This window comes from Mastigoproctus giganteus, chromosome 6 (genome assembly GCF_048544385.1).
Source record: "Mastigoproctus giganteus isolate SK-2022 chromosome 6, ASM4854438v1, whole genome shotgun sequence".
Lineage (NCBI taxonomy): Eukaryota > Metazoa > Arthropoda > Arachnida > Uropygi > Thelyphonidae > Mastigoproctus > Mastigoproctus giganteus.
The window spans coordinates 165,231,072-165,258,846 of record NC_143580.1 but is presented as its reverse complement, the minus strand read 5'-3'; the positions used below and the strand labels follow the sequence as shown (position 1 = coordinate 165,258,846).

Below are 27,775 nucleotides of genomic sequence, written 5' to 3'. Positions count from 1 at the left end.
AACATTTTCTTTTGTATTTGAGAAAGATAATCAAAGATTGTTGTATTACTTATTCTTCTAATTTAAAAGAAATTTGGCAGTTTCAAGTTTTGTACTTTTAATTTTGGTACAAGACATCTTTTTTTGGGTGTGCAAGTAGTTAGCCTTGCCTAGGGCACAAAATATCCTGGCACCAGCCTGCCTCCATTGATATTATGTTTATTTCTGAATTGGAAATGCGTACATAACGGAGACAAATGTTTTGTGGTTTTTTTCTTACCACTTTGGTGACTGCAAAGACAGTAACTAAGAGTTATTATTATGGAATTCTTAAATTTTTTTTTTTTTTTAGTAGAATTAAAAGTTTTAGTAAATCAAACTTTGATCTAATTTGAAGAAATTTGTTTTAAGGTTAATTTTGTATTGTAAATAACACTAATAATATATAAACACTTAAACCAGCTATCTTTGCAATATTACTGCCACAAAAGAACTTACTGATTTATTTGTGGGTGAAACATATATATACTTTGGTTTGCTTAATCTCATTTCCAGGTGGTTTGGTGGACAAGAATTTAAGGGTTTACTTGTGCCCTGAGGGTATCATTATTGCAGGTGTAATGTTGTTGGCGTAATGGTGGGGGATGTTGGTACACATTTAAGGATATGTGATAAAAAGTAAATAAATAGAAATAAAAATTGTTTAAATTAAAATAGAATAGAAAAAATTAAATAAACTAAATTACATAATCTAAATAATATTGTTGAAAAACTTTACCAGATTAAGACCTTCTGTTTCTAAGGTGGTTGGTAGGGATTGATTTAGGTCATAATCTACTTCTTAGTTGGGGGGAGGGTTTGGCTGGAGGGTTGCTTGCAATTGTGACAGTGATATTGCAAAGAGAGAGCAGCTCATAAGTGATGTATTATTATTGTTGTTATTATTATTAATTACAATATAAAATTAACCTTAAACCAAAATTCTTTGAATTTGATCTAAGTTTGATTTACTGAAATTTAATTCTACTAAAAAAAAATTTAAGAATTCCATAATAGGAGCCCTTAGTTACTGTCTTTGCAGTCACTGAAGTGGTAAGAAAATACCATGAAATGTTTGACTCCATTATGTACATATTTCCAATTTGTAAATAAAACATAATAATAACAGTGTAGGTTTTGAGTGCTTTATTATTTTCAAACAAGACATTTTTCTTCTTTGAAGTTGGTGCTTTCTCTACAGATTTGTAAAGATAGTACATCAGTCTGCATGTTGGAACTCAGACTGGAAGTGTTGAAGATTCATGAAGGTGCAGTAATAATAATAATAATGACAATGTATTGCTATGTTACCAATGTATGACCTTGTGCAGTAATGCTGCTCTTATTGTCAAAACTTGGATAAGTGTTCATATCACATGTATTGGATGACAGTGAAGATAGAAATTTGAAGAGATTAGTAACTAAAGAGCATTACAGATCATGTAATGATAAATCAGTTCAAATAGGAGGGGTAGTTAATAAGTGTTTACCGTCACCTAGAAATATTTAAGTTAGGGATTTGAAACTTGAATGGCTCTTTCATACTCCTCTATGTAGCTACCTTCTAGAGCTACTCATTTTTCCCATCTGTGGATATGCTTTTTCAGGCCTCATGAAATAGAACTCAATTTCAGCATGAAATCTGCAGCCCTGTGATGGTTTCTTCATTTAAGAAAGAGGAAGGAGTCTGAAGGTCAGAGTTTGAGAAAATAAGGTAGATGTAGAGAACCACACCTGATTGCAAAGTCCACTGTGAGTAGGTACACTGTTGGCCAGGAGGCATATAGTTTTCCACATCTCTTCAACTTAATAGCCTCTCTTAACTTTCCCAGGAGGTTTCTGATGTACTCCCCAGTGATGCTTGTTTAGAAGTAATCTGTAATGACCATACCTCGAGAGTCCCAGAAGGCTGACAACATGGTCTTGCTGGCAGAAAATTGAACCGTGTCTTTTTGGGGGTTTGTGAAGGTGAATGTTTCCATAGCTTGCTCATCTGTTTTATTTCTAGGTCATAGTGATGTACCCAGCATTCTGTAAGATACCTATCTTACAAGTCTAGAAAAATTATAAATTTTTGTCTTTGGAATTAATTATTTTTAAATAGATAAGTTTAGGTTAATTCCTTGTACATAAAGTTACCACTGGTGTTCGTTGAGGTAGAGTGCATTATTAGCACTGTCCCCACTGTGTCCCCACAGTGGGGACAGTTTGGACTAAGAACGGAACAATTGAAATGGGTCAGTGGGAGACTGGTCTGTTTACTTAAAATTATAGTGGTTCAACACTCAGGTAATAGCCAATAGGATAAGTTGGGAAAGGAAAAAAGGCACCATCCCCGAATTGCTCCTTAAAGCCAGTAAGCGCATGACTTGGATAAATCGTGGTATGGTAAAGATAAAAGGATGGATAGTTAGAATTGACTGCGGAGAGAAAACAACTCTGCCAAAGAAATGGTCTGTACTTCAGAGGAAAAAATAAGCCGTGACCCTGATGATGGCAGATACCTTAAGCTTTGGGTAGGTACAAAGTGACCGACCCTGTGATGCGGTTTTAAACGGAAAAGGTGACTAGGTCTGGTAAAGAGTGTAGCAAAAGGGATTAAGAGGGGTAACCACCACGGAAAAGCTGCCGAGGGAGGCAGCGTCGTAAACAACACATATACTTCTTGTTAAGGATGGCTTCTCCATATAGGACTCGTTAAGGACAAAGGAAGAAGACAAGAGCAAATCAGAATAAAGATGCAGAAATAGAAAATGAAAATGATTGGTCAAAAGAAGGGAAAGGGAGAACAAAAAGGAGAAGAGAGGAACGGAGCAATTGAGAAGAGAGAATGGAAGTGATGTGAAGAAGTGGGGAGAAAGATTTTGGAGGGGAGTGAGAAAAGGGCCAGAGCAGTTCAGCGGGTAATTAGGAGTAAGTGTTGGGAAAGGTTAAGAAAGAAAATGTTATGAGAAGTACAAGTGCTTAGGTGTAATGTGCAGAGAAGCGTTGCTAGGTGCTAGAAAATGAGAAGAAAGTCTAAATGGATTGCCAGAGGAATGTTCCAGAAGCAAGAGCCTTGTCTTATTGAGAGAACTAGCAAAGAATGAAGTTCATAACCCGGCCCCTAAACGAAGGATCCAAGAGCGACTCTAGAGATGTACACCTAGCGGACCAGTAAGCCAGACCCAGGAAGGCAGCCACATAGAAGTGTAGGAAAGATAAAAAGCGAATGATTGCCAACTGGAGGAAAGAGAAAGGCAAAGAAAAGTAAGTCCCCTAGTATTGATTGTTTAGAAACTGATGGAATTAACTGCATCTAGAGACTGCAATGAGTTAGGTAGCATTGTAGAAATAACTAACTAAAATAAAAGTGGAGAAACTGTGTTAATTATTAGGAAAGAATGATGAGAGAGAATGTATTATCCTTCTATGATTCAAAAGCATTGTGAGAAAAGGTTTTGAAATTCTTTGTTTACAGGAAGGAATCTTAGGTAAAGTGTAAGATTTATGTTCTAGTTTAATATTGATGTGGTTAAGGTTATGTAAGTATATATGTACATGTTTAATTAACTCTTACATTATGCAAGTTTGTTGTTTGAGGGAAGACGTCAGAATATGAGGATTGTATGCTCAGGTCTAAAAGAATGTATAAAGGGAATATATACATAAGTGCTCATTAAATTATGTATAGCTGAGCAGCATAAGAAAGGTAATTGGTTCTTTGGCTAGGGAAATAGCAGCCTACTAGACAGATAGAATTAATATTGGTAGTTTAGCCCAAGAAGTCCAGCAAAGTAACAAAGGTTATGTATATTAACTTATATGTGTTGAAGGATTGAAAAGATATTTGGTACAGGAGCTAGATTTTCTTTACTTGAAGCAGAAATTCATGTACACATGTTTTGAGACGGAAAGTGGTAAAGTGCAAAGATATTTGTACATTTTACTCAGAATGCTGTAATATTATATGTAAATTTTGATATTGAAAATAAATTTCTGCTATGGTTACAATACTGAATATGTCTCTTTACTCAAGAGAAGTTCACACAGCCCTAAGAAAAATACATTGAGAATTATCCTGATTGGGGAAAATAAAAGAAAACCTCATAATTGTGTATCTTCTGATACAAGAAAAGGTTAAATAGTTGAGCAGTCAGATAGCTTGTGGGCTTTGTAGGAGTGAGGAACCAGTTGTTCTCCTTTGAAAAATTATAACAACTATCTAGTTGGGTTCCAAAGTACAGAGATGTTTATATAGTTAAATAAGATAAAACAAAAACCCCAGTTCCCACAATTCATCCACCATCACAATTTGGTAAAAAAAAAATCAACATTCTCTACAAAGCTTCAACAATTGTACAGAACACTATTTCTCGTGGAACTTTTCAGGGGTTATCAATGATCTCAGAACCAATCATGCTGCCATCTTAGACATCTGCAGAACTCCTACATTATGTTGCAAACAGACCCATGGCTAATGTTCACTTCATTTGCCAAAAAATTTATAGTCACATATATCTTCAAGGACTAGCTGTTGCACTTTAGCCACAAATGGCAGGAACTGTGGCTGAAATCAGTGTTCTTTCTTTTGGGTCAATGTGCACACTGCTTTGCCCACACCTGACCTATCTTTTCCAGTCTCGTGTGATGGGCAATCTTCTCCATACGCAGCTTTCATCTCCTCATGGATTTGTTTTGCTTCTTTGCTTTGCAAATTAAGAAATTTATAACATATCAGACCTCAATCTTCACTATACTACCTGCTGTTGTGTTCATGGCCTAGTTCAGTACCTAATGAAACTAGAAAAACAAATAAATATGCATTAACTTATGAGACTTATAGTACACATATACATAATATCAAATCTCTAATTCAGCTATTTCTAGGTGAGAGTAAATTCTACTTGCCCATTGTATTGGACAGAAAAAATGTAGCTTGATTTGGATATTATCAAAATACAATAATTTAGAACTAAACTAAAATAAATAAAATTTAATTGGGATTGAACAAATAATCAAAATTTTAAAAATGTCATCTATATGGAATTTACTACTTTAAATTATTCATGTTGACAACTTATTTTTAAAGGTCAAAATACCTTATACATATTGCAGAATGAGCAGTATGAACTGCTGTGTTTTTACTTGTTGATTTAAACATGCATAGGCTTATATATTTGTTTTTACTTGTAGATATTTTTACAAGCTGAGTTTGCCCTTGACAATCCAGAAACATTTGATGCAGTTTTCCCATGGTTCCGCAAACATCCTCAGAAAAAAGGTACCATTCCATTTAGGAATTCTACCAAGCTTTTACAAGAAAAGGTAGAAATTCATGTTATGATAAAAATAATAATATAAGTCAGAATCATATATATCAGATTAGAAGTAGTCACTTTATTAAGTCTTGAAAAGAAAAAGAGCTTATTAACATTAAAAACAGGAATGTTTTTTTTTTTTTATTATTTCAAACTTATATTGTTATTAAAATAAGTGAAGACAAAGGTTCTCTCCATTAAGCATTAACACTGAATGTAGATAACATTTATTTATATCAGCATATGCATTATAGTGAAAGTAGCTTATGCACCATCAAACCCCCATAACAACATATCAGTGTATGTTTTATGATTTCAAAGAGCAGCCAGTTCATATACAGTGGTTGTTTTCAAAGTGGAAATCTCTTTCTTATTGATGCTTTTGTTTGCCTGATTCATAATTAGTATTGATAACCTCTGGGACTTTATGGATGAGAGAAATTGCCAAAATATTTCATTTAACATATGCCACGGGTGTTTGTGCTCAATAAGTTTGGAAACATTTCAAAATTAGTTGTTTTTATTCCATATAAAGTTATGTATAGCAGTCATGTGGCAAATTTCCATTTATGCCTCATCATGCAAGAGGGAAATTTCAGAAAATTCATGTTCATATGCAATGCACATTTCATTTTTAAAAACATGATTTGAACAAAAACACAACTTCACATTCCAAAACTTTGCTTACAAAAGGAGAAAAAGTGATTTCTGCAAATTTTGGCAGAAACTGACCTGTTTATTGCAACTTTAAACCTTACATTGTTCTACTCTAAACTTCCTGTAACAAATACACATAGTTGACAAAAGTTCTCATTGGCCAATTGCCTTGATCAGTTATAAGGATTGCAATACTGGTTTCTGGCATACCTAAAGTAGTAAAATATCAGTATTTTGGCTTTCCAGCCTTAGATTCTAGAACCAAAGGTAAATTTTCAATTTAGATATGTGTGTACACACAAACTGTTTCGATTTGTGATAAACAAGCCACTTGTGTAAAGCGATAATATGCCTATGTGATTGTCTGTAAGCAATGGGATTTTCAACAGTCAGGGCTAGTGGCACCTTGTAGCCAATTAATGAAGAGCTTCCCAAATTTGGAGTTCAAAAACTTTTCCAAGTTTCAATTATATCACACTAGTGTGATATAATTGAAAGGACAAATGTACATAAACACCTGCCCGGTTTGCTACAGTCTGGCTTGGGACTGCCCCAACTTGAGGGGGGGGGAGACAAGGTTTTCTTGTTTTTTTTCTCCCTGTTATGAATTGATCGATTATTCTAATACATTCTGCTAATATTAACATAATACATAATTTATTGATCGATTATTCTAATACATTCTGCTAATATTAACATAATACATAATTTATACTTAATTATTATATCTACTAATAATTCATAATTTAGTTATTGTATTTAATGTATTTTACAGAATATTGCCTAGAATGAATAACATTAAATTTAAAGACAGAAAAGCGAATCATAGGAACTCAGTATGGGTCTTATATAAATTGAGAAATTTGTTCAAAATCATTGATTGATCTTAATTCTAAAATTATTTTCATTGAGGACGAATTCAATACTGTATCAATGACAGTTTCAACACTTCTTCCAGTGACAATCGCCATTGAAGCATTTTGTGTCGCCAAGACACCAATTTGCTATTTACAAGTGCCACTATATAGTTTATGATGAAATCACTTGCTGAACATAACTCTTCTCTTTCCAAACAATTGTATGCTGCATTAAAATTTCAAGTAGAACAAAGGTGCACCGATTTAGAAAGCATTCTTCTTTACCTCCATAAACCTCAAGAGTATGAAGAAAATTGGAATTGACAAAGCAGAGATTCTATTGATAGAATTATTTATATTCTAGTTCAAAAACTTTCTGAAATAGTGGAATATCAAGAAGACACTATTGAGGTTGAAATTACTAATTCCTGCTATGCCCCTTCATGTATGCATGATAAACCTAAAGAAGGTAAAGATGAGCCAGAAATGCTTTTGGTGAAACAAAATATAGAGCTTGCCATCAATAAAAAGATCCCTAGTCTCTACAAAAAAAAAAAAAAAAGAAAAAAAAAACACCCAAAAAGATCTCAAAATTAAAAAAACAAGAGATATAATATTTGAAGAGGAAGAAATTAGAGGGAAATATTTGGAATTGACATCAATACCAGCTCACCATTCTGTGAGGCATTGATTTGGAATGAGCTTTCTCTGCGATGGTAATATCTACACAAAAAATTTTCTTGTGACTCAGTGATGAGACTATCAGTGCATTTCGTTTTCTAAGATCTCATTTTTTAAACAAAGGTATGAAATAAAATAACTTGTATATTTTTCCACTTTGGTTTTTAATACTTATATATGATTGTATCAGTAAACATGTTAATTTCTAACAGAATGAAAATTTACCTTTTTTTTATATGTTCTAACTTTATATCGTATAACTTCACATGAAGAGAAGAGAAGAGGGACAGTAAAATGCAAGCATCTGAAAAGAAAATCAAAGAAACGAAAATTTGGCCCATTGTAGATCAGTGTTTAAAATGAGAAGTGAATATTTAATGTACTTTCTACCATGCTGCCCTTAAGTAGTATTTAAATATAAAGGTCTGATAAAAGTAGCATTTTTTTATAATTTCTATGCAAAAATTCTGCCAAAGTTAATAAAAATATGTGAAAATCTAAATTTCGTGATTTTTGAAGAAACCAACCATGACAGAAACAAATGGAAGTCATTTTTGAAATGAGCATTAGAAAATGATTCAGAAACATCCTTTTCTGAGAAAACATCAGTGAATATTTTTTAAAAATGCAGAGTATTGTAATCAGCTATTTACAATGAAAATATACAACGGTTATACAGTCTTTCTTTAGTGTGTTGGATTTAACCATATAGTGCAAGGAAGCCACAGGTTTTTGTTGCTTTAGCCCAAAAAAAAAAAAAAATGTGTATCCCTCTTCATTTACATAACTATCCAGTTGACCTTTGAATTTCTTCAAATTGGCAAGCTCAACTATGTGCAACTTGTTCCAGTAATCAACAACTCACTAACTAAAAGAAAACTTTCTGTTGTCAGCTTGCTGGCTAAAAGAAAACTTTCTACAATGTAGTCTAAATCTCTTCCCCTATAATTTGAATTTATGGCCATTCTAGAATTATTTATAACATTACATTTGAGTAGAGAGGGTGCTGACATTACTTGGTGTACTTGTGAATTTGCATAGGTTCTGAATTTTGGAATGTTTTTATGCAGATTAATGCACATAAGTCAAAACATGTTGCTGGTGTACTTTGCCATTTAGCAACTGAAAAATCTTTTGATCTAACTGTCATTCAAGAACCTTACTACTGTGCTGAGAAAATTGTTGGATACCTCCTTATTAAAAGAATCATTTTCTATAATCATGACCATCCTCATACTGCCCTAATTATTTTTAATGATTCCTTATAAGTTACTCTTATTAACAAATTCTGTACTCAATTCATTTCTTGTGTTTTGATCTCTAGTCTTTTCAGTCTATTGAACTTTCAAAGATGATTTGGAACCCACTATTATCTTTTTTAGATTGTGTGTTTCACCTTCTTGGTTCTGTTAGATGTTGTATCTGTGCAGATTTTAATGCAAAATCTTCAACCTGATACTGTTTTTTTATTACAGATCAACATGGTTGTCTTTTAGATGACTCTATTCTTAATCCTAATTTTTTTGTATTTAATTTACCTGATATGCCTTTCACTTTCTTTTGTCTCCTTGGATAGGATAAGATGAAATGATGTTACAATTTGTTCTTCTGTGATTCTTTCTCTTCGCTCTTGAACTGTTCATGATAACTGGTGTTTATCTGATCATTGTATAATTTCTTTTAAAATCTCCTCTCCTAATTTAACATCTGATTCATCTGTTTTACCTTGCTTTTTCTCTTAAAACTTCAAACTGGTCAAAATTCTGTTTTATCCTTCCAACTCAATTCTGATTTTGATGAAACCCTCTCTAACTTATCTTCCGACCACTGCATTTTTTCTTCAGAACACTATTATAAATTCACTACATTTTCCTTCAGGGAAAAGATTAACAGAGAAATTACTACTCCCGGGTGGAATTGGAATTTTACTAAAGTCTCATGTAGACAAATTATTTCTTCCTGATGACCCAGTTCTTGATTCTCCAGCTCACCAAGAAATTAGAGATTTAAATTAAAATTACTTTACTCCCAAAATTGTATCTCCATTTTCTCCCAATGTTCTTGGGCCTTGCAGTTGACACATACTGGTCTTTCCTCTTTATAATTGCAGTCTTTATATACATGCTCTGTCCTGGTACAATGCCCACCCATCAGTTCTCCTTTACAAAATTTGAAAGTGTGTCCGTAAGTAAGGCAATTTAAAACACTTTGGTACAATAACAATGTTGTGTACCCTGTAAAGATGACCAATTTATATATATGCTTTCTCTGCACAAGTATTTTACCTATACCAGAAGACACTTCTAGTATCCATTTCCTCAACAATTATCCTGTTGCTCTATTAATAGAATGCACGTCAATTTGTTCTTTAATATCTTCATAGGAATAGCCATGTTTTTTTCAAATTTTTTTTCATATATTTGCTCCATCAAGGTGTTGTTTCCTATATAAAGATCTAGACCATACACAATTGTTTTTCTATCAATCTTGGCTTTTTACCTACATTCCAATTTCAGAAAACTTTTCACAGTTTTAAATTTATATCATCTTGCGAGTCCACTTCAATCATGACACCGTTATTTTTTATTTTCCTTATTGTTTTTATTTTAACTGTTCTCAAAGCTGGTTTCACACATTTCATTAACTCTTGTTGCTCTACCTTGCTTGTTTTAATTCTTCAATATCAGACTTAGCCAATACAGTATACACTGACTTCTCTTTTTTCATTCTCTTTATCACTATCTCTTGCTGTAATAGCAGCATTTTTCTTTTAACTCATGTTCTGCAGTTGTATGACAATCTCTTACTGTTGCCTTCTCCACTGGATTTTCTATAAAAATTTGTATGGCTCTAGCTTACAAAATATCCCACATTTTAAGTATGAAACTCATGGCAGCTCTAGTCACCTTATTAGCATCACAAAACAAAAATTTTTGTAATTGCATCTTCACTTCACTTATATCTTTAAATTCAGGAATATATTTCTCCTTCCCTTGATTTACTCTTTCCTCTTCTTCTTCACAACTATTCTCTCCCATATCCTCTAATCTTTTCAATTGCACAGATAGAGCTTTTACTGTCTGATGCGATGAGTCTAACAACTCACTACTAGCATCAGCAGAACCTTCATCATCCTCAACCTGATTATTATATACCATAGTATCTTTACCCTTCTTATGCCTTGCCATGGTACCTCCTGTCCTGATCAAGACATCAAAAGCAGATATTGTTGGGATATCAGAAACATGGTGTCACACAGATATAAGCAATGCAGAATTGGAATTTGGGGAGTATAATGTGTACAGAAAGGATAGACAGGGTAGGGAGGCAGAAGGGGTTATGCTGTTAGTTAAGAAACACATAAAATATAAGAAAGTGCATCCATTTGGCATGGGTGGACAGTGCAATGTTGAGTCAGTTTGGTGTGACATAAACACTGGGAAAGAGAAAATGAGAGTAGGAGTGTGTTATAGGCCTAATGACTCTGAGTACAACAAACAGTTGTGCAGAGAAATAGGGGTCCAGTAAATCAGAATACCCTATAATAGGGGATTTTAACTTTCCAGATATTGACTGGCACTTGTGGATTGGTCACTCACACATTAGCAAGACTTTTTGGATTTATTGGAGGATTATTTTCTACAGCAGCATGTTTGAGGGGCAACCAGAGGGAGTAATACTCTTGATCTGATTATCAGCAGTGATTATTCATGCATTAAGAATTTGCAGATAAAGGAACCACTAGGTGACAGTAATCACAGTGTACTGATTTGGGATTTACTTAAAGTTGTAACTACCATCAAGGGTAAAGGAAAGGGTTTTTGTTTTCATAAAGGTGACTACACAGATCTCAGACAGTTGTTAAATTCTATACAGTGGGATCAACTGATGTTAAAAACAGCGAATTTTAAATGCGAACCTTCAAGGAGTTAATCTTGGAAGCTACTAGGCTTTTCATCCGACTAAGAAATGCTGTTCAAGATTTAGACCTAAATTGATGTCAGATGACCTAATGAGGCTTGTGGCAGAGAAGCAAAATGCATGGGATTCATATAAATTATCAGGCGGCACAGAAATCTACAGCAGCTATAAGCTAGTCTGTAATCAAGTCACAAAGGAGGGTAGGCAAGCAAAGGCTGATTATGAAAAATCCTTGGTAAAGGATGCAAAGAAAAATAACAGACTTCTTTACTTATGTAAACTCTAGAAGGAAGAGGATAAATCAGATTTGTCCACTTGATGTTAGTGGTTGGGCTGTTGATGATCCTTCTCAGATAGCTGACAAACTGAATGAGTATTTTGCATCTACATTCACATGAGGAATTCTGTAAGGAAGGAGAGGACAGAAGTTTACTAAACTCTATCATGGAGCTAAATGATTTTGTAATAATGGAGGGTAAAGTGGAGGAGAAATTGTTGAAGTTAACATACAAAAAGGTACCTGGGGCAGATGGAATTTATCTAGTTATATTGAAGGAGGCAATGAGGGAAGTAAGCAAACCCTTAGCCATAATTATTAGAGCATACTTAAATTCAGCGGAAGTCCCCATGGACTGGAGATGTGCAAATGTATCCCCAATTCACAAAGGGGTTTCAAAGGGTGATACAAATAATTATAGACTTCTTAGTTTAACTTCTGTTTTGGGGAAAATAATGGAGTCACTAGTTAAAGAAGTGATGCAGGATCACCTAGACCAGTAGTTCCCAAACTATTGAGATCTACGGACCCTTTCAAAAATCAAAAAAAGTTCATGGGCCCCTTCAAAACTGTAAAAAGCTTTGTGTGGCCCTTTATATAACATTCATATGTTATATATATATATATATATATATATATATATATATGGTCAACCACCGTTTCACCGGCCCCCTGGAACTGGTCTACGGATTCCCAGGGGTCTGCAGATCCCAGTTTGGGAAACACTGACCTAGACAAGACTGCAGTAATAGGTCAGACACAGCATGGATTTGTTAAGCGAAGTCTTGTCTGACCCATTTGATTGGATACTACGATGTGGCCACAAAGGAACTGGATGTAAAAAATAATTTTGATATCATATACTTGGATTTCAGGAAAGCTTTTGATACTGTTGCACATGAAAGATTGCTGTACAAATTGCAGCAGTGTGACATTAAGGGTAAGTTGATGCAATGGACAATGGGATGGTTGAGTGGGAAACAGCAGAGAGTAGTAACAAATGGACACTGCTCTACGTGCACTAATGTTATTAGTGGAGTCCCCCAGGGTTCGGTGCTGTGCTCAATGTTGTTTTGTGTGTTTATCAATGTTGTTTTGTGTGTTGTTTTGTGTTTTGTGTGATATCAAAGCCAGGTGGGAAGGAGCAGCAATGCATAGCACATGCTTCTTGATTAGACCGGGGTTCGAGCCCGTCACCACCAAATACGGAGGATCCGGAAAGGTCAAGGGAATGACCACCCCATATTCCCGAAGCAATATGGCCTTAGTTGCCAAGCTCCTAAAAATAAACAAACAAACAAACAAACAGTGATATCAATGAAGGTATATCAGGCTTAATGTCCAAGTTTGCAGATGATGCAAAGGTTGGCAGGGATGTTAATGACAGTGAAGATGGTATGCTACTGCAACAGGATCTAGAAAAGTTAGGCAGATAGGCTGAGAAATGGCATCTGAAGTTTAACATTGAATATGCAAAGTACTGCATATGAGTAGCAGTAACCCAAGAGAAACGTACAAACTGTGTGGTACTATATTCCGGGAGGTGGAGAATGAAAAAGACCTGGGGGTATTTGGGCAGTCAGTTATGAAGTTCTCTGAGCAGCACAAACCAGCTGCCAGAGCAGGTCATGGAGTTTTGTCAATGATATATAGGAAGCTAGAAGAGACAATGACTTGATTATCCTTTTGCATAAGGTAATGGTCAGGCCATACCTTGACTACTGCATACAGGTCTAGAGACCTCAATTTAGGAAGGATGTAGAGTACAGAGAAGGGCAACAAGATTGGTGAAAATGAACAAAGGGGTGCGCTTATGAAGAAAGGCTTAAGTTCTGCAAGTTTCAGCATCTGGAGACTAGGCACCTGCGAGGTGATGTGATTGAGGTGTACAAGGTGTTGAATGGTTTGAACAGGCTCAATGCTAATGGATTCTTCTGCTTGCTCAGATGAAGAACCTGAGGTGGGCATAGATTCAAATTGAGGAAAGACAGTTGTAGAATAGATGTGCGGAAGTTTGGCTTTAGACAGTGAGTAGTTGATTGCTGGATGTTGATAGCTTAAATAAATATAGGACTGAACCAGACAAACATTTGGAATGACTGGATGGGTGAAATGGGAATTTTTTTTTTTTTTTTGTCTGATGTTGTATAAGCTTGCTTTCTTGCATCATATGCCTCAGCTAATGCTAATATATGAAGGCAAAAGTATGCATATTGCTCAAACTACCACAAAACAACCTCACTATATGGAAACTAGGCTTAACTTTTACAAAATTTTTGGAATATAGCAATGTTCCACACAACACAAAACAAAATTAACATTTCAGCAACAATTTACATTAAATGTCAACTCCAACAAGTACCGTTTACAATCAAATGGAAGACAGAGTGGTAATCAATGGACACTGCTCTTCATGGACTAATATTATTATTGGTGTCCTTCAGGGGTCTGTGTTGGACCCATTGTTGTTTGCTATATTTATCAATGATATTGATGAAGGGATATCAGGCTTATGTCCAAGTTTGCAGATGATATGAAGGTTGATAGGGTTGTTAATGACAGTAAAGACAGTACACTCTACTGCAACAGGATCTGGAAAAGTTGAGCAGATGAGCTGAGAGGTGGCAATGAAGTTTAACATTGACAAATACAAAGTGCTGCATATGGGTAGCAGTAACCCCAGAGTAACATACCAAATGTACGGTACTACACTCAGGGTAGTGGAGAATGAACAGACCTGGGGTTAATTGTGCAGTCAGATGTGAAGTTTTCTGAGCAGTGCAAACAGGCTGAAAGAGTAGCTCTTGTCAATGATATATATGTCAGGCGACACACCTTGACTACTGCATACAGGTATGGAGATCACTTTTTAGGAAAGATGTAGAGCTACTGCAATGAGAGTAGTGAGTGGAACAAAGGGTTGCTGTTTCCAAGAAAGGCTTAAATTCTGCAAATTTCAGCATCTTGAGACTAGGCACTTGCAAGGTGATCTGATTGAGGTGTATAAGACCTTGAATGGTTTGAGCAAGCTCAGTGCTGATGTGATTCTTTCTCTTCCTCAGATTCTGCATGTGGGGGGGGGGCATAAATTCAAATTGAGGAAAGACAGTTATTATTATTATTATTATTAGCCATATGGTGCAAGGAAGCCTGAGGCTTATGCTGCACCAGCCAAAAAAAAAATTTGAGTTACCCTGTGTGTGTGTGTGTGTGTGTGTGTGTGTGTGTGTGTGTGTGTGTGTGTGTGTGTGTGTGAGAGAGAGAGAGAGAGAGAGAGAGAGAGAGAGAAGTAGAAGGAAATCACCAAGAAAGAGAAGAATGATGATATCCGGCTGAGGACCCTGGGTGTGCCAAGCCCATACTCACCAGATGTGAGCCCCTGGGGTTTGTAGAATAGATGTGCAGAATTTGCCTTTAGTCAGTGGGTGATTGATTTTTATAACAAACTATCATCTGTCATTGTGGAAGTTGACAGCTTAAATTAAATTCTTCAAGGCTGAACTGGACAAACTGTTGGAGTGAATGGATGAGTGAATAGGAATGTTTTTTTTTTTTTTTTTTTTTGGCTGGTGCTATATAAGCTTGCTTTCTTATGTCATATGCCTCTACTAATTAGATAGTATGAACCAGAGCTGTAATGCTCAATACATTCTACGTTGATATCAATATCTGTAAAATAAATTTGTAAAATTCTGGAGAGTATCATATGGAAGTGTTCTACATACTATATTCAGGTAAACCTCTCTTATTATTTTACAAAAAAAGTCTCTACTAATGCTAAATGATGCAAAAAAAAAAAAAAAAAAAAAAAAACACCCCACCCCATTTTACCCATTCATTCACTCCAATAGTTTGTCTAGTTCTTTCTTGAATTTATTTAACCTATTGACTTCCACAACAACAGATGAAAATTTGTTCCAGCAATCAACCACCTGCTGGCTAAAGACATTCTTATGTACATCTATTCTGTAGCTGTTATTTAGCTCGATTGAATAAAAACAACCAGTAAAATAAGTTGCTGTATGTACATTCAAGCCATGCATTAAAAAAAAGTGAGAGTAATAATTGTTATGACTTCTTAGAACACTCATCAGAAGGAGTTCAAAACAACTTGATTAATCATATGATATGATATAACTTCAATCTAGAAAAAAATTCTAACAAAATTGCCAGTTTGTATGAAGAGATACACCACTCAATAGTCAAGTTAAGAGGCCTGGATGGGCTCAGCTGGATGGTCTTCATGCTTTGGCCCTGCTCAGAGAGCAGCAATACTCTTTGCATTTGGACAGAACTCTCTTCAGGCTGGAAGAAAAAATACTAAAATTTTGCCCCGTGTAATCCTCTGCCTCACTCACTGCATCAAAGTATCCAATCAGCTTGGCCCTACAGCACCTCCTGTAACAAATACATGCTGTGACTGGAATATAACTTCATTTCTGTGTAGATGTTTCTGCATTAGCATTAGTAATGGCATATTGATGCAAGAAAGTAAGCTTATACAGCATCATCCAAAAAAAAAAAAACTTTCCATTTCACCTATCAGTACCCTCCAGTAGTTATTTAAGCTATCAACTTCTACGACAACAGATGGAGCAAGAGGAAGATTCCCATCAGTATTCAGCTTGCTCAATCCATTCAAAGCCTTATACACCTCAATCGGATCACCTCACAGTTACCTATATTTGCAGAACTGAAGCCTTTCTCGATAAGAGCACTCCTTTTGTTCCCATCACCAATGCCCTTCTCTGTACCCATTCCAGCAGCTCCACGTCCTTCCTAAAATGAGGTCTCCACACATGTATGCAGCACTCAAGATGTGGCCTCACCATTTCCTTATACAATGGGCTAATCACCTTATCACTGCTAGCAAAGTTGCTGTATATCATTGACAAAACCCCATGAGTCCAGTCTGTCTTCATTGCTCAGAGAACTTCATATCTGACTGCACAATTACTCTTAGGTCTTTTTCATTTTCTACCACCCCAAGTGTAGTATCACACGGTTGGTATGTTACTCTGGGGTTACTGCTACCCATATGCAATATTTGTATTTGTCAATGTTAAAGTTCAATTGCCATTTCCTAGCCCATCTGCTGCCTAACTTCTAGATCCTGTTGCAATAGCACACTGTCAATCTTGTCATTAATCACCCTTCCAACATTTTTATCAGCTGCAAACTTGGATGTTAAGCCTGATGTGCTTAATCAATATCATTCATAAATATAGAAAACAACAGTGGGCCGGATGTAGGGGACTCCACTAATAACATTTGTCCATAAAGAGCAGTGTCCGTTGATTATCACTCTGTCTTCTCCCACTCAACCATCCCTTTATCCATAGCATCAACCTACCCTTAATTCCTGAAATCCAAGTATGTGATGTCAGAATTATTTTTTGCATCCAGTTCCTTTGTGACCTCCTTGTAGTATCCAATCATATTTGTCAGACTAGGTTTCCCCTTAACAAGCTCTTGCTGCTTGTTTGAAGTATAATTGCTGCCTTGTCTACATGATCCTGCATTACTTCTTTTATCAGTGACTTCATTATTTATGTACCTGGAAATAATGACTTCATTATTTCCAGGTACAGAACAGTTTAACATCTGTTCTGTACCTGGAACAGATGTTAAACTAACAGTGCTATATTTACTCTTTACCCTTTGATCCCCCTTTGTGAATTGTGGATTCATTTTCCCATCTCCAGTCTGCAGGGACCTCACTTGAATCCAAGGATGCTCTCATAATTATGGCTAGGGGTTTGCTTACCTCCTTTTGCTGCATCCCACTTTCAAATTTAACTTAAATTTAAAATTGCAGACACTTTCAAATTTAACCTTAACTTTCAACTTTTTTTTCAACATTGTGCTGTACTTCTTAAGTAAGTCTGCTGATCTCCTATTGTTAATGTCATTAGTGCCAACCTGTACAACATCACCTTCTATGTTCTTAAAAGATGGTATCTGCTGTACAATATCATCAACTTTTGTCGACATACCTTGGATCTATTTCACCTTCTATCACTGATTACAATATCCTTTTTGCACTATACATTTCCCATTTTCCTGACAATCAAGGCATCGACAACAACTAGCTCCTGTGCGACCAGTGCAATCTGCCTTGTGAGTTGCCGCTGTGTTGTCTGATGATTAAGTTCAAACTCTGCCATTGATTTTGTCAGTTGAGAGTTTGATGGACCCCCACCAATTTAATTCCTCCAAGGGCATCTGCCCTGTTCTTCAAGCTCTCATAAAGTCCCATAACAACACCTAATATCCTCACACTCCTTACATTGAGCACATGAAAATACACCCCCTCCCCCCCTTGCCAATATCATAGTAATAGTAATGGAGACATGTGATGCAAGAAAGCAAGCATATGAACTTATGTAGCATTAACCAAAAAACAAAAAAAAAAAAAACCAACTCAATTTCACACATCCATTTTCTCTAAAAGTTTGTCCAGTTCCATGAACATATCTAAGCTATCAACTTCCACAATGACAGATTGAAGTTTGTTCCAGCAATTTACCACCTGCTGGCTAAAGGTAAATTTCCGCACATCTATTCCACAACTGTCTTTCCTCAATTTGAATTTATGCCCCCTCAGATTTATAATCTGAGCAAGTGGAAGAATCCTCTCAGAATTAGGCGTGCTCAACCCATTCAAGACCTTATACACCTCAATCAGATCACCTCGCAGGTACCTAGTCTATAGCCACTGCAATTTTCAGAACTTAAGTCTTTCTTAGTAAAAATTGAGGGTTCGGGACACACTGTTGCATCCACTGGCAGAAGTTCACTCTGGGAGGATAGTCTGTATTGCTGAGACCTTGTACGTGCTGGATATGGTCGGGATACAGTCTTTCGGCGATGTAAAATTTGCCACACACTGCTATGACTCAGTACACGCTCTTGCAGAGCAACCCTCCTTGTCTAAATTCCTGGATTTTGTTCTATTCTTTCTAACACCCTTTCCTCAACACCAGATATTACGCTTCTGGGCCTACCTGCTCATACTCCATGTGTGAAGCACCCATGCTCTCTTAGATGTTGATGTACCTGATGAATGTGCACCTGTTGGGCTGCCTTCAGCAGGGAAATGCTCCTTGGTACAAACGTGCAGCCTCAAATGCACTGCCATTGGCTTTACCATACATGAAGTGCTTGTCCACATACTCTTCGTCGCTATAACCTCTTTCCATATTGACTATCCTTTGACAAGTACTAGTATGCCTGCTGTCTCAGAGCATTGAGAGAGGGGGAAGGGAGAGAATGAACCTAACCTAACATAACCTAACCTAAACAAACAAGTCAGTGGTGGATCCCAACTAGAAATGTGCAATATCTCAAACGAGTCACTTAAGGACCCATGTTTACTAGGCTTTTTTTGCATATTGTAGTCTGTACAGTTCACCTTTAAATTATTGACCATCACTTTTGAAACACCTTGTATAATTAAAATTCAAATGTTCATATTAATACAAAAAATAAATGGCAGCAGAAATCAAATGTGGTTCCTTAAGCAATTATAAATAAGTAACAAACAAATTCACCAGCGTAATCAGAGAATCACAAATTATAACTATCCTTTTAATTCTAAATGAAAAGTTAAATTCAATAACAATCCTACTCCATTTCCCCAGTTATGCAGCAATAATACTACCATGCTATCAAGTTTGTGTTATGTGTATTAGGCTATGGCTGTTGCACTTGAAAGTTATAAGTTAATTTTAATATTTATAAAAAAAATATCCAACTAGTGCCAACCTAAGTGATTTGAACTTTATAACTACTTATTTACCACTTTTTAAAAATTAGAATATCCCTATCCCTTGCTCTATGACTATAACAGTAGTGGCAAGATTCGAACAATACAAAGGTTCTACGTATATTAAGTAGTAACCTACAAAATGTCTAGCTAAATTAAAAAATAAACTAACGAGAATGACCAGGACTATAAAGCCCACTACTTATAGAGTACGGTTGGCCCACTACTTATAGATTATGATTTAATATGACAGTTAGGTCAATAAAACGGTAAAATTTTTTGAAAACTTTTCTCTTTCCTGGAGCTGAAAATTCTTTGACTGGCTTGTGGATACTCCCATTGCCGAGCCCTTTGCTTTTTTGAGAAACATCAAAATCAGGGTCTGTACTAGAAATATCAGAGTTCTAAGGTTTAGCTGAATTAGTACATCTTGGGAAGAGGATAAATAGTTGATAGTAGATTTGGATATTGTATTACAGCTTTTTCCTGATTCTATAATGTTTAATTTTTTACATGCAAAAATAGCAGTCCAGCTTCTGCTCTCTGGGTTCATGTCAGAGTACAGGCAAACCAAATGCTAATGATTTTTGTCTTTTATTTGCCCATTGTTTCATGTTTTATGGATGTCAGATATAATATAAGTCCCATGATTGTTTTAGTCACCAATTCTAATACCAAAATAAGTATGATACACTTTCTTGTAAAAGTCAGTGATTCTATTTATTTGGTGTGTAAAAGATTTGTTGACGCACTGACAATATCAGATTATAAAACCTTGACTGTGGGGAAAAAAAAAAAAAGTTTGTGAAATAATATAAAAATGAAAAACCATTCCATGAACTTGTCAGGGTATTTATTGTCTCTTGTGCCAGTTACCTAGGAATAAATCATGTGTACCAATGCCGTGATTATGAAACCCTGATTAGTGCAAAAGCTGAACATAAAATCTGATAACACTAATGTAAGCCAAACATAAATTCCTTTAAAATTATATGAAGGATTTCATCTGCCAAGGCCCCATCTATAACATAACAGAATAGGTCATCCTCCTTTAGAGAGGTCTTGGTTAAAATCTTTGGAGAGTGGAGGAATTCTTAAAGGCTCTTTGATAGGGGATTATAGTTAGTCTTTAGTCTCACCTGGTTATAGTTAGTCTCACTATCCAACATGACAGTATAGTGATTTCATCACTTATAACTCATTTGAAAGGTCCTGATTTTAATCTCCTCATAGACTGGAGGAATTTCTAAAGGCCTCTTTAATTGGGGGCTGTACTTATCTGCTTGCCAAGTGGAGGAAATAGGGATGTGTAATTCTGGGTTCAGTAAAATGTGCAGATCAGCTCCTACAGGCATAATATAGTTGCTTTCTGAGTTGCTGATGTACCTGAAACTCAAAAACAGCCAGCAGGAGTAGGGCTTTTCTACATTTTGGTTTTCCAGCTTGCACAACATGCAAATTGGCCCATGAGCATACACTTGTACAGACGTAGAAAATATGACCTTATATGCAAAAGGGCTGTATAAATAATAAAAACAGAATAATGGAAATAGTATTTAACAAAATCCCCAAACCCTACCACAAAGCTGGGTTGAGAGAGTAGCTGGTGTTTGGTTACCTCCATTATCTTACCACACCTGAAAATGAAATAAATCATTTCTGACTATAGAAAAACTAAGGTCACAATTGATTCATTGTCATATTATTCACGTCACCATAATTATTCTACACCGTATATTATTGTATTATTTCTGATTCATTTGCAGTTATTATAGTAATAAAATTTATTATTCAACAGAAAACTTCACATATAAATTGGATTTATTTATAGCTAAGTCATTATTTGGATATAGTCGAAGTACAGATAGCACAGCAGATATCTGTGCGTTCAGAAGCTTTTTTCCATGCAATGACATCTAGAGATGCAGTGATGGACCAATTATCTAATGTCATAAAATCAGTTTGTGAGCTTAGGTAAGGAACGGTTGTTAATGTGCCTTGGTAGCAATTTTCCATAAACAATAGCTTGCATTTCTTAGAAGTTATTAAAAATTTTAGGGTTATTATAAATTTAATTTGTTAAAACCTTTTTCTGTTAAACTTATTTTATTTAATGTTAGTAGATTGAAACTATTGTCATCTTCTGTTTAGTGTGATAGCCACCACAGAGGGATTATTTTATTTAATTATTTTGTTATGTGATTTCTTATATAGTAATTTAACTTTTGACTATGATTTGTGAATCTTCTGTCCTGTATTTTTCACATTTTAATTTATGATTCTTTGCAATCATAATTCATATGGTTTGGCATGTTTAGGATGGTTAGGTGTGATTTATTATACCTAATAATCCTAAGCATAGTTTAGTGGATCCTCTCTTGATGGTTATATATAATTTATTTTATGCAGTTATCTAGTCTATCTGTCAATGTCAGAAGCTTAACACAATTGCTGGTGCCTCCGTAGCAAGGTGGGAGGAGCATCAGTGCGTAGCATATGCTTCTTGATTAGACCGGGTTCGAGCCCATGACCACCAAATACAGAGGATATGGAAAGGTTAAGGAATGACCACCGCATATCCCTGGAGCAATATGGCCTTAGTTGCTAATTCTCCTTAAAAAAAAAAAAAAAAAAAAAAAAAAAAACTAAATAACGACACAATTACTGCCACCTAAATGTGAGGGAACCCATTCAGTGTGCTGTAATTTTTCGAATATTGGAAAAATCAGTATTCCGAAAATTTGTACATAATTGGTTGAATGGGCGCCTCCGTAGCCAGGTGGGAAGGAGCAGCAGTGCGTAGCACATACTTCTTGATTAGACCGGGGTTCGAGCCCGTCACCACCAAATACGGAGTATGCGGAAAGGTCAAGGAATGACTACCGCATATCCCGGAGCAATATGGCCTTAGTTGCTAATGCTCCTAAAAACCAAATAACAACAACAACAATTGGTTGAATATTTAAAAGTTTGGAATTCATTGCCATAAATGAATACTTACACTGAACTGTAAATGGGAACAAATCTTAAAAGTTTATTCATGTATGTAAACTGATGTCAACACAAGCAAAGAACGAATAAAATTGTGCCAAAGTCTATAAACAAAAGTCAAGCATTACTGCAAAGTATACAATCAGTGTGCCAGTACTAAGTAGTTAATTCTTATGCCTTTACATGTATGACACTCATTGGTTGACCACTTAAGAATAGAATATAAGAATAGCAGGTATCAGAAAAATTAAGAGGACAAATACAGGCCAGCTACAGCTAAACAGTAATTATAAATTGTGTGTGTTTTTTTTTTTTTTTTAAATTATGGCCTTAAAAAACATTTTCTTTTGTGGATGATATCTATCCAGAAATTAACAATTGAAAATACTTTATACACCATGTTTAGATAAATAAATAAATAATAAAATAAACTACCTTTGATTCCCTCCTCATGTGGCCACCTGACCTTTGAACTTCCCCAAGCTGCCAACATCAACCACCCATGAAGGCAACTTATTTCAGTAATTAACAACTCGCTGGCAAAAATAAAACTTCCTGTGATCTAGTCTAAATCTCTTTCACTGTAATTTGAAATTAATGCACCTAGAATTAATTTCAAATTACAGTCTGGAATTATTATAACAGTGAAAATTTCACCATCATTCATTTTTACTTTCTCTTCTGAGAACCTTATAATCTCAGTAATGTCTAATGTCTCCTCTAAAGTGCCTAGTCACCGAACCTTTAAAGAAGCTTGATATTGTGAGGGAGAGAGAGAGAGAGAGTTTGTATAGTGGCATTATGAACTCTCTACAAGCAACTGTTTGATAAATCATTGATAAGGCCTTCTACTCTGCTCAGAAAACTTAATATCTAATCGTATATCTTAAAAACTTCATATCTAATCGTATATCTTAAAAACTTCATATCTAATCGTATATCTTAATTTCCAGATCCCTTTCTTCTGCTGTTTTTAATTTGACTTCAAGTGTATAAGTTATTTTCAGGTTGTTATTTCCCCTAGTTTAACTAACTAGTTTGTTTTACCTTGTAGTTTGTTGTATTAAAACATAATGCCATTTTTCGGACTAATTCTAAATAATTAGTCAGAAAATCTAACTAATTCTGAAGAATTGTTGCTTGACACTGATCATAAACTACTCTGCTAGCTTGACATCAACATCAGTTTTTGACATTATGTCCTGTATGTCTTTGTTGATATTATCTAAGAAAATGAAAAACACTGGTGGTCCCAGAAATGGGCCTTGGGGGAACCCCATGTCTTGCATTAGTCCAATCTGAATAATAACCATTAATCACAACCCTCTGCCTCCTGTCCTGCATCCACCCTGCAATCTTTCTAAGGATTTTACCTGTGATTCCAGCATATTCCAACTTTTGCAGTAACCATATGGGACAGATTCAAATGTACTTTGCTGAAAACCAAGTAAGGGAAATAAAAGATTGTTCTTACCAAGAAAGGCTTAAGTTCTGCAAATTGCAGCATTGGAGACTAGGCAACTGTGAGGCGATCTGATTGGTTGCATGGTTTGAGCAAGCTCAATGCTGATGGGATTCTTCCTCTTGCTCAGATTACACACTTGAGGGAATATAAATTCAAATTAAGAAAAGCCAGTTGTAGAAAAGATGTGCAGAAATTTGCCTTTAGCCAGTGGGCATTGATTGCTAGGACAGACTTCCATCTGTCGATGTAGTTGATAATGTAAATAAATTCAAGGAAGAACTGTACAAACTTTTGGAGCCAATGAATGGGTAAATGGGAAGTTTTTTTTTTTTTTTTGGGCTGACACTGTATAAGTTTACTTTCTTGCATCATATGCCTCTACTCATGCTAATGCTAAACAATGTCAAAATAATTTCCTTTATCCAGGCTCATGAATGACTATCAAAACAGCCAACCAAGTTGGTTAAATATTTTCCCTTTACAAATACAATGTTGTGTTTCTCTCAGAATTTTTTGATGTGAAAACATCTATGGTGGCACTAGAGTAAATCGTTTGGTAACAAAGTTTTCTTGTAACGAAAATAACGCAATTTATTGGTAATGAAGAAAGCTGACTGTTTAGATTTTAAATGAAGCAAATTACATCACTTCTTATTAGGTGGCTGTTAGATTTTAAATGATGCAAATGACATAACTTTCTAAATGGCGCTAATGATGCTAATTCAGTCACTAACGTTGATTTGCTGGGGTAAGTAGTTGATTCAATAGAGTAAGTTCATACTAAGATATAGAAATGATGTCACTTCCTAAAAGCGGCTAACTCAGTCACTAATGTTGATTTGTTAGAGTAAGCAGCGGGTAGTAATATTGTGCAAGAATAAAAGCTTTGAAGCTATCGAAGAAACCTCTTTTGTCAAAAAGGAACGAGTTCAAAAACATGGAGAACGAAAAAAATGCAGACTTTAATAAAATCTGCAGATTTTGTTAAAGAATATTCTTTCACACAAGACCATTTCATTGCTTAAAATTTAAACAGCTTTGATTCAAGAACGCAACAATAATACAATCACTTCAACAAACAATAACTTGCAGTTGTTTTTGGTTATGTCGTCATACTAGTCTACAAATGGATTTTGCTAACTATTGAATTGTAAAAATACCTATAAAAGTATTTTGAAGATGGCTAAAACCCCAGCTGAGGGAAATTGAGAGAAGTATGCAAGAATAAAAGCTTCAAAGCCACCAAAGAAGCTTCCCATGTTGACAAAGGAACGAGTTCAAAAACATGAGAAGGAAAAAAAAAGGCAGAGTTTAATAAAATCTGCTTCACAAGATTTTGATCAACATCAGCTTCTCATCAAGAAGCTGGACTGTCGGCATCACAAAATTATATTTAAGAACTTCCTGAAGATTTCGATTCAGAAGATTTGAGTTCAAATGAATCACTTGAGAATTTTCAAATGATTCCTGAACCGGCTAGACAGAGTATACTGCAACAACCAGCTTCGAATTTGAGGGATCTGTTAGAATGAAGGCTTATCGGTTTGCTATGGCTAGAGAAATCAATTTAGAAGCTATACCGATCGCAAGAAGTATGAGTGTATTTCATTGAATAACAACAGAACAATCTCGGCTAAACAAAATCATTTTCCACTAATACTGGCTTGTACTGTTACCATCCATAAATCTCAGAGATACTTTTGATTCCGAAGTTTATGAATATGAGAAATGTCACGAATAACCACTAGCTTATGTTGCATTATCTTGAGTTACCGATATCAATGATCTTTACATTATTTCTTTACATTATCCACTTATGCATTTCAGTCTGAAATGACCAGGTTGTTGAGTAATCCTCTATTTACCATGCAAGATACTTTATACTAGTTCATCAGTAAATGACAAGAGCTTTCCATTCTAACATTAAATTATCAAAGTTTACGATCTCACTGATGCAGTCACACAACAATCCAGTTTACTTCTACTTTCTGAAACTTGGCTAGATAACAAAGTAAGTATATCTAACTTTGATTGTATCATTCAATTCAAACGAGAAGATCAACAAGCTGGTTGTGTAGCAGATTATCATAAGAGAGAAAATCTTACTCATGTTGTTACTACTCATATATGGAAGTGATTTATCGAGAAACTGTTGGCAAATCCGTGAGTGTTAGACCTTTTGGAAACATTTGTGCAGCTGAATGCCGTACTTCCTTACACAATTGAAGGAGCTGCATTGCTACAACAATTTTCTCACAAGAAATGTGACAAAATACCAATGACACTTAGTGGAGATTTCAATGTTAATTTTGCAGATACTCAATCCAAACATTTGACTGATTTCTTAGAAAATAAATTTGGACTAATGTTAAATACTTCTTGATCTGTATCGACTACTAATCATGGAACTATAATTGATGCTGTGTTTCTAAGACAATTTACACTCTTTATAATCTCAAGTGTATGTATTATATTTTAGCTATCACAAACTCATTGTAAGTAAATTACTTATTGAACATGTATTACAACCTCGAATTCATGAAACTGTTGAAAAAAATAAATAAATGCTTTAAAATGTTAAACGTGTTCGGATTCTTTTCATACTAAACCCCTTTAACCTTGTCCAAGCCAAGGATGTTTTCACATAAAATAAAACGTCTTTCGTGCATACAGGGTACACACAATATTTTTATTTTTTTATGAAAACCTCGAACACAAAATATATTAGAACCTATGGTACTTAGTATCATATGTAGGTTGAGAAGACAGAAGATGCTTGTTGATATTAGACTTAAATTTGTGTACATTGTAATTTTCAGGAAATACATGTGAAGAAAGTTTGTTCCACAAAACAGAAATTGAAGGAAAACAGAAGATAAATGAGGAAGAAGACAAGTTAGTTCTATGAATTTGAAGTTGGACAGTAAATGGATGCTGACTGGGTGCAGCATGTGTTCAGACTGGTTTGGAAGTGAGGAGGAAATTACAGAGGCTACTTCAGAATAGTGCACATGGAAGTATCTATTGATAAAGCACGCAGCAGAAATGGAATATCTGTGAAACAAAGAGTGGAGAGACTTTATAAGAGATGGGTCATTAATTAACCTAACTGCCCTCCTTTGAATGGAGAGTAGAAGCCTGAGAGAGGTTATGGGGCATCCCCACGTGTGGGAACAATATTCCATGGTAGGGGGGGAGGATTCGAAATTTCTTCAGAGTGAGTAGCTGTTTAGAAGAAAAGTAATGTTGAGAGCGTAAGATGAAACCAAATTTTTCAGATCCAGAAGATCTGAAAAATCCAGTATTTGTGATGTGGTTATGCCAAGAGAGTATGTATTGCAAAGTAGCAACACATACGACATACCCGATTTTTGATGACACTCAGATCTCTATTAGAAATCTGAGTATCATCGAAGATAAGCACAGGAGCAGTAGAATCCTTTTTGTCATAAGACGGGAATGAGTTTTAGAAAGATTTAAATTAACCAAGTTATCTTTGCCCCACAGGAGAATTACCTGTAGATCAGCATTTCCTGCATCTAGCATCTCTAACATTCCAATCCATTAAGGAATTGGTGGTGGATGTTTGAGAAGTTGAAGCTGTTTCAGCACAAGGTTTCTCAAACTGGAAGGTGGAATGCAGTGCACTGTTATCAGCAAAATTATGGATAGGATTACCAGTCAAGGGAGAAGGTTATTAATATATAAGAGGTAAAGAGTGAGAGAAAGAACTGAACTTTGGGAACACCACCATTGTAAAGTGGAGAGTAACACCATCACCTGCAGCAAGCAATCAGAAATAAAAATGGATACACCTCAGCAATCCATAAGATAGGAGCT

General features: G+C 35.3%; 1 protein-coding gene across 1 annotated transcript in view; it reads left to right on the top strand.

Annotated features, from left to right (window-relative positions):
* Positions 1-27,775, top strand: part of scat (VPS54 subunit of GARP complex scat) — a 414,636-nt gene that overhangs the window by 130,791 nt on the left and 256,070 nt on the right. The window contains exons 5-6 of the mRNA XM_090376331.1: positions 5,194-5,325; positions 21,311-21,453. Coding sequence (XP_090232457.1) covers positions 5,194-5,325; positions 21,311-21,453 — 275 coding nt within the window. The remainder of the gene's footprint in view (positions 1-5,193; positions 5,326-21,310; positions 21,454-27,775) is intronic.